Source organism: Vombatus ursinus, unplaced genomic scaffold (assembly GCF_900497805.2).
Source record: "Vombatus ursinus unplaced genomic scaffold, bare-nosed wombat genome assembly UNPS02011369.1, whole genome shotgun sequence".
Classification (NCBI taxonomy): Eukaryota; Metazoa; Chordata; class Mammalia; order Diprotodontia; family Vombatidae; genus Vombatus; species Vombatus ursinus.
In genome coordinates this window covers 3,196,422-3,210,092 of record NW_020951147.1, presented here as the reverse complement: position 1 = coordinate 3,210,092, position 13,671 = coordinate 3,196,422, and the positions used below count along the sequence as shown (strand labels likewise).

Genomic DNA, 13,671 nt, shown 5'->3' with positions numbered 1-13,671 from the left:
CAGTGGGTGCTTGTGGAGTCGAGTTGTCGGCCTCAGAGCCTCTGGGAATTTAGCGAGGGAGCCCAGGGAAGTGACCTAGGGTCCTCAGCTGGAAGGGCAGTGAGGCTCAGGGCTAGGATGAGCTGGCCAGAGCTACTGTGTTCCCAGCCTTCCTGCAGGAGGAGGTGAGAAGAGCCGGCCTGACCCTCCCGGAGCCCCAGGGGAACCCAGAGGCCCCGCCCCCTAAGGACCTGCTGCGCATCCAGGAGGGGACCCAGCAGGTGGCACAGGAGCTTCGGGAAGTCCGGGGTAACCACCAGGCCATGCGCACGCGGATGCACCTGCTCCAGCAGCACATTGCAGTCCTACGACAGGGGCCCTACACCCGCGACCAGCATGTTAGCGCTCCCCCTGCCTCCCGGGGCTCCGTGGTGGGAAGCAGTGGGGGGGCGGACCCACCTCATTGGAGTGGGGTTCCCAGGGCTGGGTGGGGTAGGGGTCCCCATATCTGCAGGCCGGATCCCTGAATCTAGTGTTCTCGGGGTCCCATAGCTTCCAGATGTCCCACCCAACCGGCCCTTGGAAGAGACTCCTTTACTTGACCCCCAGGCTGGGCCGCGAGCAGATCTCAGGATTAGGTACTTGAGAGGGCAGGTGTGGACCTGAAGGGAACCTGGGATATGGGAGCTGGAAGGACCCTTAGTACAGGGAATGTCAGAGCTGGGAGGGGCCTTAGAGATCATCTAGTCCAAACCCTCACCCCCACCCTCCCATAGCAGAGGAAACTGAAAAGCAAAGAGCCAATGCCCCTGGCCCCTGGCATGTCAATGGCAGGGCCAGAACAAAGAGTAGGTCGGGGCTCTCACCTGCCATCTTGTCTCCTCTGCCCGCTGACGGCCTCTGCAGTGTTCCATGTAAGAGGACAGGAGCTTCTGGAAGCCCTCCCATGAGGGTTCCCGCTGTGGGCCAAGGCATTGTAGCACAGCATAAATCTGTGCCTCTGCTTGGCTAGCTGTCCCCCGGGGTGAGCAGGGTCTCCCATGGGGCCCTGGCCCTCTCCCGCCTCAAGGGGTCATCTGTTAGTTTTGTGGCAGGGGCCATCCAGCCCTGGCGAGCCGGGGCGCTCGAGCGTCTGTTGTGGCGGGCATGCCGTGGCTACTTTATCGCCAGCTTCGTGGACATGGAGGAACCACTCGAGGACCCCCTGACGGTAAGGGGCTGCCTCCCCTTTCTGCTGCCCTGACACAGGCCCCAGGGAGGCAAGTCAGGACGACTCCTTCGCCCTTGTCGGCCTCCGCTTTGTGTGCCAAGGACGGTGAATGAGGGGCGGTGCCATCTGAGCCCCAGGGCTAGGCTGGGGCAGGGGCGGGCAGGAAGGGCTGGCTCTGAAGGTCCCTGCCGGGCGGTGTCGACTCCTCCTGCAGGGAGAGCGCGTGCCCTGGGTGATCTTCCTCATATCCTACTGGGGAGAGCAGATTGGACAGAAAATCCGCAAGATCACCGACTGGTGAGTGAGCCCCTCGCCCAGCTCTGCTCTGCTCTCCTGCTGTCCTCGTTCCCCCCAGAGGCCCCCCCCCACATCACCCACCCCCACCCCACTGTCCCTTCAGTTTTCATTGCAACGTGTTCCCGTATCCCGAGCGTGAGGAGGAGCGTCTGGCCAGCTTGCAGCACCTGCAGCAGCAGAAACAGGACCTGAGCTTGGTGAGTCCCAGCTGAAGGGGGGAGTCCCGGCACGTGTCTGGGCAGGGCTTGCCTCTGCAGCGTCCTTGACCCTGCCCGGCCAGCCTCTGCCTGAAGCCTGCCAGGGAGGGGGCGTCTGGTTCCACTGGGAGTTGTGGTCAGGCCCCCATCTGCCTTCACGCGACATCATCAACCCCCTCCCCCACCCCCATTGCTCCTGGTCCCATCCACTCCCTCTTCTATGAATCAACCAACCATCATTTATGAAGCACCTACTGTGTGCTAGGCCCTGGGGATCAAGACAGAAATGAAGCGGTTCCTGCCCTCAAGGAGCTTCCATTCTCCCAGGGGAGGTTACGGGAATGGGATTTGGGGCTGAAAGAAGAGCCACAGGGAGCATGTACGCCAAGCTCCTCCTTTACAGAGAAGGAAACTGAAGCCCAGAAAAGGCAGCGGCTTGGCGACTTTGGGAGGGTCGAGCTGCCCCGGACTCACAGGTGACCATCTCTTGGCTCGGCCCCCTTCCCCAGGTGCTCCAGGAGACAGAGCAGTTCCTGGGGCAGGTGCTCCATCGTGTACAAGGCCTGCTGCCCCTGTGGCAAGTGCAGATCCGCAAGATGAAGGCCGTCTACCTAATGCTCAACCAGTGCAGCCTCAGCGTCACCGACAAGTGCCTCATTGCTGAGGTCTGGTGCCCCACACGAGACCTCATCACCTTGCAGCAGACGCTGAACGAGAGCTCGGTGAGTCCCCGGCCTGGGCAGGGCGGGCTCCAGGGACCCGGGAGACCGAGGCTTACCCACGGCCCCATTCTCCTACCAACTTCAACCGGTCCTGAGGTCACATAACATTGTGGGGCCTTGGGTTCTTCATCCTTCCGATGGGTAGCATAGACCTTGCTCTGTTCTGCCTATAGCAGTCCGTGCTGTGAAGATTAAATGAAGGTGCCTGTAGAGAACAGTTCTTTCTTGAAGAAGTTAAGGTCGACGAAGAGTTTACAACAATCCAATGTGGGGAGGAGTGCAGGGATTATTATCGCATTTTACAGAGGAGGAAACTGAGACTCAGAGAAGGGGGAAATAAGTTTCAAGAGACCATAAGGCTACTGAGGGTCAAAGCCTGCCCTCCACACAGTGCTTACTATACTATAACTGTATGGCTCTTAACATGGCACTCCTTGCTTAAGGGTCTTCCTTGGCTCCTTATTGCCAACGGTAATAATACTGTTTATTACTATAAATTAATAATAATTACTGTATGTTTAATACTAATAATGGCAATTATATGTTAATTTAAGGTTTGAAAAGAACTTTATAGATGTTATCTCATTCAAACCCGTGGGTGTTGGAAATTGAGGCTCAGAGAATTTCAGTGACTTGTCCATAGTCACACAAGCTAATAAGTGTCTGAGGCAAAATTTGGACCTAGGTCTTCCCGACTTCAGACCCAGCATTCTATCCATGGTACCTCACTGCCAGCCGTGGAAAGTCCAAATGCTTGTGCCTGATGTTCAAGGCCCCTTATTTCCTGGCACTGCTGCACCTGACATGATTTTCTCACGCTCCTATGCTTCAGCCAGACTGGCATCCTCACTATCCCTCGCACACATCTCACCCTTTCCTGCCTTTGAGCTTTGCACGTGCATCATCCACACACAAACACTCCGTACCTTCTTACTTCAGGACCCCGCCTCTGCCTCGCTTCCCAGGTAGCCTTCTGCAGCCTGCCCGGACCGGGGGATCTCTCCCGGCCTCAGCTCCATTGCCCTTCCCTCACTCACTCGCTGTTCCTCGCAGGTGATGTTTCCTTGCGCAGTGTGGCAGGAGCTGTGTTTAGCCATAAGGGATCTGGGGTTGTGAGTTGAGCACATCAATCCCATCCAACAAATCCATTTCTTGCAAAAATTTCACCCCCCCGCCCCGGTCTCCACTGGGGAGCTAGCAGCGGGAACACATCTTTATGAAACCAAATGTGCAGAACTGCCCTTTCAATCCCCTTGGAAAGGAAGGAAGGAGCTCCCTTCCGGAGCTCCCAGGGATCCAGCTGCAGATCCTCCGTGGGCTCTCCCACCCCCTGATGGCCCCTCTGCTCTAATGGGGCTCTCCGGCAAGGCCTCTAGCTCCTTGGAGTTGTACAGTGAAGCCGGCCGACCTGCCCTTCCCTCCCAGGAAGGAAGCCGCTCTCTGGGAGCTGGTACCCGGGAAGGGTGCAGTAATGGGCTAAGCCCAGGGCTTTATCACCTGCACCCGTGCTCACCCATCTCCACTCCTGCTTCTACTCTCCTCCCTGGCGACCCTAGTTTTGTCAGGGTTCAACACAGTCTCCAGCGAAAACTGGGTTGGAGATTATTCTTTCTAGAAGCTGTAGCCTCTTTGATTTTGGGTAATTAACAGATCTGTTAAAAGCTCCTCTGCCTTCCGGGCATGGCTTTTGAAGATCAAAATCTCCCTTTTACCAAAATTTGTTTAATGCTGTTCAGTCCTTTTCAGTCTTGTCCTTACTCGTGATCACATTTGGGGTTTTCTTGGCAAAGATACTGGAGTGGTTTACCATTTCCTATTTACAGATGAGGAAACTGAAGCAAACAGGGTGAAGTGACTCGCCCAGGGTCACACAACTAGGAAGTGTCTGAGGCTGGATTTGAACTCAGTTCTTCCTTACTCCAGGCCCAGCACTGTGGTGCCAGCTTGTATTTTTTTGTTTGTGTATGCTTTGTATTTTGTCTATGGGTTATATCCCCCAACAGAATGTAAGCTCCTTGAGGGCAAGGTCATTTTTATCTTCAAATCCGTGGTGCCTAGCACAGTGCCCACATCTCATCAAATTATCTGTTGCCATGTTCTCTCTCCTCTCCCGCCAGCTCCGAAGTGGGGCAGGTGTGGGAACCGTAGTACACCGAATCCCCTCCAGAGACTCGCCCCCAACACTCGTCCGCACCAACCGCTTTACCGCCAGCTTCCAAGGCATTGTGGACGCTTATGGCGTGGGGCGTTACCAGGAGGTAAACCCAGGTGAGCACTCACAGGTCCGGAATCTGTCAGGGCCAGGCCAGGGAGGTCACCGATGGTGGCACAGGGACGGTTTGGGGGAGGCTGGATTTTCCTTCCAGTCCTGGGCCCGGCTTGCCCCGAGGCAGGATAGCATAGGAATGGTATCGTGGTCGTGGTCAGGAACACCTGGGCTCGACATTTATTATCTTTGTGACCCTGGGTGGGCAATTCCTTTACTCTCTCGGCCTCAGTTTCCTTATCTGTAAAATGAGGGGGTTGGATGGACTCTGTGGCCTCAGAAGACCCTCCCTTCTCTGGATCTGTGATCCTAGCACCCTTCACCTCGGTTTGCCGTCACTCATCGGGTTTGGATTTGGGTTTGCCGAGGTAGGACGGGATAGGATCCTAGGACTTAGACTTGGAGAAGATCTGGCTTCCCCACTGAGGGATCTCCTCTTAGCCTCGGTGACAAGTGGTCCTCCAGCTGTGGACCGGGAAGCCGCCCTGGGGCAGACCAGCCCTGCCCAGGCCAGCTGCCAAAACCTGCTTCCCTCCCATAATGCCCTTCCCTCATTTAACAATGAATGGAAACAGGAGGTCATGACCAAAAATAAAGAAGAAAGGTCATGTGACTTACCGCCAAATTACCACCGCGTCACTGGCAGCCAGCTCTGCCCATGGGGGCCAGGCTAAGCCCGGCTCCATAGCACAGCCCTGCAGGCAGCTGCAGACGCCGCCAGTCATAGCCACCCAGAGCCTGCGCTTCTCCAGCCAAACGTCCTGGTTCCTATAGATGACTCTTAATGACGTCCTCTCCAGCCCCTTCCTCATCCTGGCTGTCCTCCTCGGCTCCCTTCCTAGATGCAACGTGTCCTTCCTTATTGGTGGTGCCCAGGACTGACCACTGTTCTCTAGGTGGGGTTTGAGCAGGACTTTTTGTTCCAGGATCTAATTAGCTTATAGAGTTGCCCGGTCCCTCTGGTCACTTACATTGAGCCTGCAACCCACCAACTCCCAGACGGTGTTTGCACAAACAGCTGTTCAGTCAGGCCTCCCTGCCCCTGCATGGATTCATTTTTTAGACCAAAGTGCCGCACTGTCTTTTTCTCTCTCTGTCTCTTTCTCTCTCCACTCCACCTCCCCTATCTCTCTGTCTCTCTCTGTCTCTTTCTCCGTTTCTGTCTTTCTTTTGAAAAGGGAAACAATATGAGCTTCCTATAAACTTTACAAAGTTTCAATGGTAAAGATTAGTGGGGTTCACACTCATTCCCCAAATTCACAGATAAGGGACACCCTTTGGGGCTGGAGCTAGGAGAAGTGTGAGACAAAGAACAGGGCGTGTTGTTTGCCACAACGGGGAATACGTTTGTGGGGCTCGTCCTTTTTAGGTGACTGGATCTAGTTGTGAGCACCAGAACCAGGGGTGGGTGTCAGGATGACTTTCTGACCACGATGGGCAGGACAGCCACGCCCCGGAGGGCTGCTGCTGGACCCAGAACCTCAGCCTGGGTTCAAGTCAGGACAGTGGTGTGGCTGTTCCAAGGCACGTCATCTAGATGAGTGATAGACCCACTAGAACTGAGCAGTGTAGACCAGCCAGGCACTGTCTCAGCGTCCTTAAGGTTCCTCGTGTCTCTAGCCTGGATTCCCCACCCCTGCTGGAGTGGCCAGTGCTGGTGTTTATATCTTCAAGGACAGTGACCCTTTACTCGCTCCTAACCAGCTTCACCAGCTGTATGACCTTGAGGAAGCTGCTTGCTTTCCCTGGGCCTCAGTTTCCCCCTCTGTAAAATGTGGGGGTTGGGCTGGATGGCCTCCAAAGTCTTCTTCAGCTTCCCAGAGTCCCCCTTATTCTCACAGTGGGGAACTCCGGGGGTGGAGACCCGGGGAGCACCGGTCTGGCACAGCCCAGCGAGCACTGACCTCCCTCCCCATCAGGACCGGCTATGTGCAGTTAGGGCAGAGATATGTGCTGAGAAATGGGGGTGCCCTAGGGAGTATGCAGAGGATGTGGGGTTGGGACCCGAGCTCTGCGTCCGAGCCTCGGTCTCCCTGTCTGTCGGGTGCTGGAGGTGAGCGAGGCCGTTTCCCTTCCTTCTGTGGATCTGGGAGGGAGGGGCCCGGCCTCGGGCTGATGTGTGCCGGGGTCCTCCTTCTCCTGCAGCCCCCTACACCATCATCACGTTCCCGTTCCTCTTCGCCATCATGTTTGGGGATGTGGGGCACGGGCTTCTCATGTTCCTCTTCGCGCTGGCCATGGTGCTTGGAGAGAACCGGCCCAGTGTGAAGGCCTCGCAGAATGAGGTGAGGGGCAGAGGGCAGGGGAGGCCTGGGGACTCTGGGGGGGTGCAGTTGGAGCTTGCAGGGAGCAGGCCTGCTCTGGGAATTGGAAGCTTAGCTCTATCACTTCCTAGCTTGGGCCTTGGCTTCCTAGCTATAAAACCAAGGGCTAGACTACACGGCCTTGGACCTCTCCCGGCTGGATCTGCGATGCTGCCGTCCCGCTGACGCCCCTTCCAGCTCTAAATCCTGGAGGGCTGGGGAGGAGCAGGGGAGGATGGACGGGGGCAGGACGGCTGGGGGCCGGCCTCCCTGGACACTAGACCCCCACGGACCCCCACCTCCCACCCCTCCCCAGATCTGGAGGACTTTCTTCGGAGGCCGCTACCTGCTTCTGCTCATGGGGGCCTTCTCCATCTACACTGGCTTCATCTACAACGAATGCTTCAGTCGAGCCACCACCATCTTCCCCTCGGGCTGGAGCGTCAGGGCCATGGCGAGCCAGTCCAACTGGAGGTGAAGCTCTCTCCTCTAGCCCACCAGCTCCCGTCCTCCCCTCTTGCCCCCTGACGCCTCCTGACAATCTTGGGTCTTACAGCTCAGCATTTCTGGCCGACCACCCCATCCTCAGCCTGGATCCCAATGTCACCGATGTCTTCCGGGGACCCTACCCCTTTGGTATCGACCCGGTGAGTCCTAGACTGTCGGAGCTGGACAGGCTTTTAGAACATAAGACTGGCGGAGGCAAGAGGGACCTCAGAATGGAGAATTTCAGAGCTAGGAGGGACGTTAGAGCTTAGAACATCACTGTGGGGCTGGGGAGGCTTAAAACATGGAATATCAGAGCGAGAACATAGGGTCGGAGCTGGGAGGGGCCTTACCGCCTCATTTTTAAGATGGAGAAACTGGGCCCGGAGAGGGGAAAGAAGCACGATATCAAACCCTGTAGGAGTTGAGCAGGGACCCTCACTCCCAGCCAGGATGGTCAGGGCAGGCTTCGTGGTCGCCGTGGCAGTTAAGCCGGCGTCAGACGACAGGAATGGTCATTGTTTGGGGAGCACGTGTGTGGGAGCCAGGCTGGGGCAGGTCTGTGGGGTGCTGCAGTCCTATGGACAGAAAGAGCTCGAGAGGGGTCTGCACCAGTCCGGTCTTGACCAAACTGGATCTCGACAATGTCCCTGACAAAGGCACGTCCGGTCTGTGCCGAGTGCCTCCCAACCACCCAAAGCCCCTCTCCTTGGCAGGATCAAGAGCCTTCCAGGAGAGAAGGCTGGGACAGGAAGGCAGGCCCAGATTGAGGGGCAGTGGGGAGCCACTGACATTTGTGAGTGCTGGGGTCAGACCTGTTCCTCCAGAAGCCCCTGTGACAGCCTGTGCCCAAGAGGGAGATGCCCTGAGGCCACTGGAGTCAGCTTGAGGGCGGGGGTTTGGGATGACAGAGGATCTGTGCCATCAGAGGAACTGCTGAAGGCAATTGGGGTGTTTAGTTGGAGAAGAGAAGATTCAGGGGGACCAGCACTGATTAAACCCCTACTGTATGCCAACTCCTGTGCTGGCCACTGGGGGAAATGCAGTGCCTGCTCGCATGGAGGTCATAGCCTAGGAGATAATTATGAACACGTTAGTCTTGAAGGAAACAGGAGTTCTCTAAGAGGTGGAGCTAGGAAGGGAGGGAAGGCATGCCAGGCAGTGGGAACAGCCTGGGTAAAGGCTCCGAGGTGGGGGATTCCATTTGGATGCCAAAGCCTCCTCAGATTTGCCCCTGTTTCATGACTAATCATGTAATGCCGTGTTTATAATTATTTCCTAGGCTGTCACCCGCATGAGAGCAGGGGCTGTATTTCCCCAATGGCCAGCACAGGGGTTGGCATACAGTAGGGGTTTAATCAGTGCTTGTTGAAGGAAGGCGTCAGGGAAGCGGAGAGTTGATCGTATTGGGAGGGGTGTGGGCTGCAGTGTCAGATGCTGCAGAAAATAGAAACAAGGTGAGGGCGGAGGCCCGGGCAGAGGCCAGGGTGTCCTAGGAGCTCCCCTCCCCCCAGCACATCCCTCCTTCAGGACCTGGAGCCTCTGACTGGCCCTTCCCATCCTGACTAGATCTGGAGTTTGGCCATCAACCACCTGAGCTTTCTCAACTCCTTCAAGATGAAGATGTCGGTGATTCTGGGCATCCTGCACATGACCTTTGGGGTCATCCTGGGTGTTTTCAACCATCTGTGAGGGCTGGGGCAGGAGCAGCCTGGGGGCTGGGGGGCAGCCTGGGGGTGGGGGGCAGGCTGGGGGGGCAGGCTGGGGGGCTGGGGGGCAGCGTGGGGGGCTGGGGGGCAGCCTGGGGGCGGGGCAGCAGCCTGGGGGCTGGGGCAGGGTAGGGGCAGCAGTGGGCGGCAGCCCCTTCAGCAGCCTCTTGCCTCCCACCGCCCCGCCCCACAGACACTTCCGGCAGCCCCACCGGCTCTTGCTCGAGTTTCTGCCGGAGATGCTCTTCCTGCTGGGCCTCTTTGGCTACCTGGTGTTCATGATCGCCTACAAGTGGCTGTGCTTCTCGGCCACCAGCTCGACCCCGGCACCCAGCATCCTCATCCACTTCATCAACATGTTCCTCTTCTCCCGGAGTCCCACCAACGGGCTCCTGTACCCTCACCAGGTGAGCTCGGAGGGAGCCCCCCACCCCCGGCCGCTGTGCCAGGCCCTGGGCCGGTGCCGGGGCTACAGAGACAGAAGCGGAACAACCCCTGCCCGCAGGGAGCTTCTGCTCTACAGCAGCGGTGGTGGAGAGAGCTGAGCAATGCTCTGGCAGCAGAAAGCAAGGGGAGGAACTGCTGGCTGGGAGTCAAGAGAGCTGGGTTCGAGTTCTCCTTCTGCCACCAGTCACTTTACCTTTGGGGCTTCCTCCAGCTCTGATTCCTGTGATCCCACGCACCGGTTTTATTGGCCAAGAATCACAGATCATGAAGGGTTGGCAGGGACCTCCGAGGCAGCCTGTAGGGGCATCCTCAACAAGGGGGCCTCCAGCCTCTGCCCACCCTGCCCGGGGCACCCCTTCCCCTCGAGGGAGGTCCCCTTGACATCGGCTTCGAGGGGCCTCTTTACGCTCTCCCCCCATCGTGCCCAGGCTGCTGCCTCCTTCCTCCCCAAGCCTTTCAAGGAGGTTACGGCAGCTCTCAGGTTGCTGAATCTTCCCTTCTCCAGGCTAAACACGGTGCCCTGCCCCCCTCCTCCCACCTTTTGTCTTACATCATCTTCATTTCCAACTCGCCTCCTTCCCTCCTCTCCTCAGTGAGAAAGCTCCAGTAACAAGAAAAAAAGTCAGCAAAACCCCCTGGTCCATCCAGCAAAGGGCCAGCGTGTCCATGTACACATAGATGGGGACGCCTGGGTGTGGTACTGACACCGTAGACTCCTTTCTCCAATTGGTGTGAGAAAAAAACTGCCTAAGAATTAGGACAAGGCACTGCCTCGGGAGAGAGCCCCTGTCCCCGGCTGGACGGCCCCTTCCCTGAGGGTCTGGGTCGGAGCCAGAGAAGGGAGGCTGCTCCTGCAGGGGCGTCCCTGGGACGTCATCAGGTGGGGTGAGGCGGCAAAGTACGGTCCTTCCCTTAATAGATCCCTAAGTATTGGGGAACCTGCCTCCTACAAGAGAGATGGGGAGGGCTGAGGCTCACCTTGCATAAGGATGCTGTATTCTCTGGGCTGGAGAGGACAGCCCGCTCAGCCCCAGGGCCAGGCAGGGAGTCAGGGAGGACGACCATGGCTGAAGGGACCTCGCCCGTGACTTTGGAAGGGTGCCCGTATGGCTGGGGGCCTGACTCCAGCGCATTGTAACCACTTCGCTCTCTCGTCCGCAGGAGCCCGTCCAGATGTTTCTGGTGATCCTGGCTTTGGCCTCTGTGCCCGTCCTTCTCCTGGGGACACCCCTATATCTGTGCTCCCAGCACCGTCGGAAGAGACGGATTGGTCGCCAACTGCAGGTATGGCACTGGGAGCGGGCACTGTGGCAGGGGAGAGATGGACAGAGGGCGTGGGCGTCGGGACCCGGCCCCCCCTGCCCACCTGACGCAGCCTCATCCGCCTCTCCGAGACCAGGGCTCACCAGACAAAAGCCACCTTCTCGGGGAGACGGAGGATGGAGCCTCACTGAACGGAAGTGGGGTTGAGGAAGATGAGGAGAAAGCGGGCTACGCGGAGGAGCCCAAGGTGAGTCCAGCCTCAGCCACCCCTCCCCACACCCTCGGGATCCCCAGTCTAACGAGTAGGAGCTGTGTGAACCCCCCTCTCTGAATCTCCGCACCCTCCTTTGTAAAAAAAGGGCAGATAACACCCGCAGGGAAGAAAAGCCGTGGTGCCCCAGCCTAGCACCCTATGGGAATGGGCCCCACTATCATTCCAGCCAGCCTCCGATTTCTGGAGTTCACGGAGCTCAGGCTCAGAGCTGGGGAGACCCCCATCGCAGACATTTCACTGCTGTGTAACCCTTGGCAAGTCACAGCATTTTTCTGAGCCTCGGTGAATGCTCACAGGCTTGGCAGATCCGGGTGTGATACTGAAATGGAAGCGCCTGTAATTTTCCCTGACCCTCTTCCTTCCTGCTCCTTGAGCCGTTCCTTCCCCTTGTAGTTTGAATTCTCGGACGTCTTCATGCATCAGGCCATCCACACCATTGAGTACTGTCTGGGCTGCATCTCCAACACCGCCTCCTACCTTCGTCTCTGGGCCCTGAGCCTGGCCCATGCCCGTGAGTGCTAGGGGCTGGGTCACACTGCCTAAGGGAGGGGCTCAGGCATCCTCTCCCCCAGTGTCCAGGGATTCGGCAGCTGCCCCCAAGGTCCCAGCCCCCGGCTCTGCCCCAGGCTGGTTGGCTGGCTCCCACAAGGAGACACGCTCCGTGGCCTCGGGGAGTTTCCAGGCTTTTCAGGTTGGCTGGTGGGGAGATAAGGCCTGTGCGTGAAAGGCCAGTCCAGAGGCCAAGGCCGGGAGGCAAGATGGGCCTCCGTGTATAGTATAGACTAGACTCCCGGTCCTCGGCCGGGGCGGATCCCCTTGGTGGGGGATTTTGGAGATCCCCTGGGCCAACCTCTCTCATCTTATAAATGGGAAAACCAAAGCCCGGAGAACAGAAGACTTGAGGAGTGAGTTAGAACAAGGATGGATGGATGAATGACTGAGAGGGTGAATGGCTGGTATGTGGCTAGGGGGTGCTCTGGGCCTCATTTTCCTCATCTGCAGAATGGACAGGACATTTGTTCTGGGGGGCTGAGCACAGAAATGCCCATCGTGCCCCTGTGCCCCCTGCAGAGCTCTCGGAGGTGTTGTGGGGCATGGTGATGCGAATAGGTCTGCACATGGGCCGGGAGATAGGCGTGGCCAGCGTGGTGCTGGTGCCCGTCTTTGCCGCCTTTGCTGTGCTCACTGTGGCCATCCTGCTGGTGATGGAGGGGCTGTCCGCCTTCCTGCATGCCCTGCGTCTGCACTGGTGAGTGGGGGGAGGGGCTGCCGACAGAGGCCTGGACGGCGGGAGCTGTCTCCCTGCCGCCCCTCTGATGGCCCCGCTTGGCCCACAGGGTGGAGTTCCAGAACAAGTTTTACGCCGGCACCGGCTACAAGCTGAGCCCATTTACCTTCGAGGTGGAGGAGAGCACCCTGTAGAGCCTCACCCGATGCCCACCCCCACCCCTGGGTGTTACCAGACAGCAATAAAAGAGATTTGAAGGAGCCCCAGCCCGGTTCGTCTTGCTCAGTTGGTTGGGGGTGTGGGCCAGGAGGGGCTGCAGACCTCTCTTGGAGTGTTTGGGTGTCGAAGCCCCACATGACATTCCCTGGCTGTGACCGGTGACAAGACGCAACCTCTCTGAGTAATCTTTGCACCCCTCCCCATAGGGCTGGGGTGCAGAACGCTGTCCTGAACATTGATTAGGTCCCTACTGTGTGCTAGAAGAGTCAGAAGACAGTTCTCTTCTCAAGGACTCCACAGTCCAGCCCCTTCCACACTCTCCACCTACTGGCCCCCCTGCCCCTGGAAGGGAGGCCCTCCCTTCCCAGCTTTGCCTGTTGAATTTGTGTTAAGGCAACCGGCAGTAACTCCATTCCCTTCGACCCTCCTCAGCCCTGTCTGCCTCTCTCTAATGCACCAAGGCTGTCTTTGGGTAGGTCCCAGCTGAGTGTGTCTTCATCCCCCTCTTATACCCGGCCCCTGCACCTGCACGCCTCAGCCAGGAGAAAATGAGCAGCATCGACCTCGAACTTCTAATATCTGCAAGGGGCTCTCTTACTAAAGGCATTATTGCCGATTTCCAGTTGAGGAAACAGGAGTGATTTTGGCCCAGGCTCACCCCGTCTTGGGAGTGGAATTGGAATCGGGAGCCTTGCCAGCAGGGAGGGGGTTAAATGTATGTTTGCTGGCGTGCATTAGAACTAAGTGCTTCTGAGTTCTAGAGGTTCTAAGCCTGTTGCCTTGCTAGGTGCTGTGGCATAGGGGAAGGAGAATTGAGCTTGGAATCCTGAGACCTACATTCTAACTCTGACACCTTATTAGCTACAAGACCCTGAACAAGTCCCTTCACTCCTCCAAGCCTCAGTTTCTTACTTTGTAAAAACAAGTGGAGCGATTCTTGTATAATGTGCCTTGAAGGGTTAGGAAAGGAAGCAGGAAGTACAGTTATTGGATACCCCAAGGGGTGGGGAACTGGGGGCTGGAGGCCAGTCAGGACAGCAGCTCTCCAGCTCCTGCCCCTGGGCCGCCTCC

At 57.6% G+C, this 13,671-nt stretch overlaps 1 protein-coding gene across 2 annotated transcripts in view; it reads left to right on the top strand.

Annotated features, from left to right (window-relative positions):
* TCIRG1 (T cell immune regulator 1, ATPase H+ transporting V0 subunit a3) overlaps positions 1–12,643 on the top strand; it is a 21,523-nt gene extending 8,880 nt beyond the window's left edge. For both annotated transcript variants that reach the window (XM_027855957.1, XM_027855958.1), the window contains exons 4-20: positions 148–377; positions 532–617; positions 1,063–1,189; positions 1,404–1,486; positions 1,590–1,683; positions 2,193–2,405; positions 4,523–4,673; positions 6,817–6,956; positions 7,291–7,448; positions 7,531–7,621; positions 9,030–9,148; positions 9,363–9,576; positions 10,778–10,900; positions 11,016–11,126; positions 11,547–11,664; positions 12,225–12,402; positions 12,491–12,643. In XM_027855957.1, coding sequence (XP_027711758.1) covers positions 148–377; positions 532–617; positions 1,063–1,189; positions 1,404–1,486; positions 1,590–1,683; positions 2,193–2,405; positions 4,523–4,673; positions 6,817–6,956; positions 7,291–7,448; positions 7,531–7,621; positions 9,030–9,148; positions 9,363–9,576; positions 10,778–10,900; positions 11,016–11,126; positions 11,547–11,664; positions 12,225–12,402; positions 12,491–12,575 — 2,321 coding nt within the window. In that variant the 3' untranslated portion in view covers positions 12,576–12,643. The remainder of the gene's footprint in view (positions 1–147; positions 378–531; positions 618–1,062; positions 1,190–1,403; positions 1,487–1,589; positions 1,684–2,192; positions 2,406–4,522; positions 4,674–6,816; positions 6,957–7,290; positions 7,449–7,530; positions 7,622–9,029; positions 9,149–9,362; positions 9,577–10,777; positions 10,901–11,015; positions 11,127–11,546; positions 11,665–12,224; positions 12,403–12,490) is intronic.
* Positions 12,644–13,671: the final 1,028 nt, after the last annotated feature.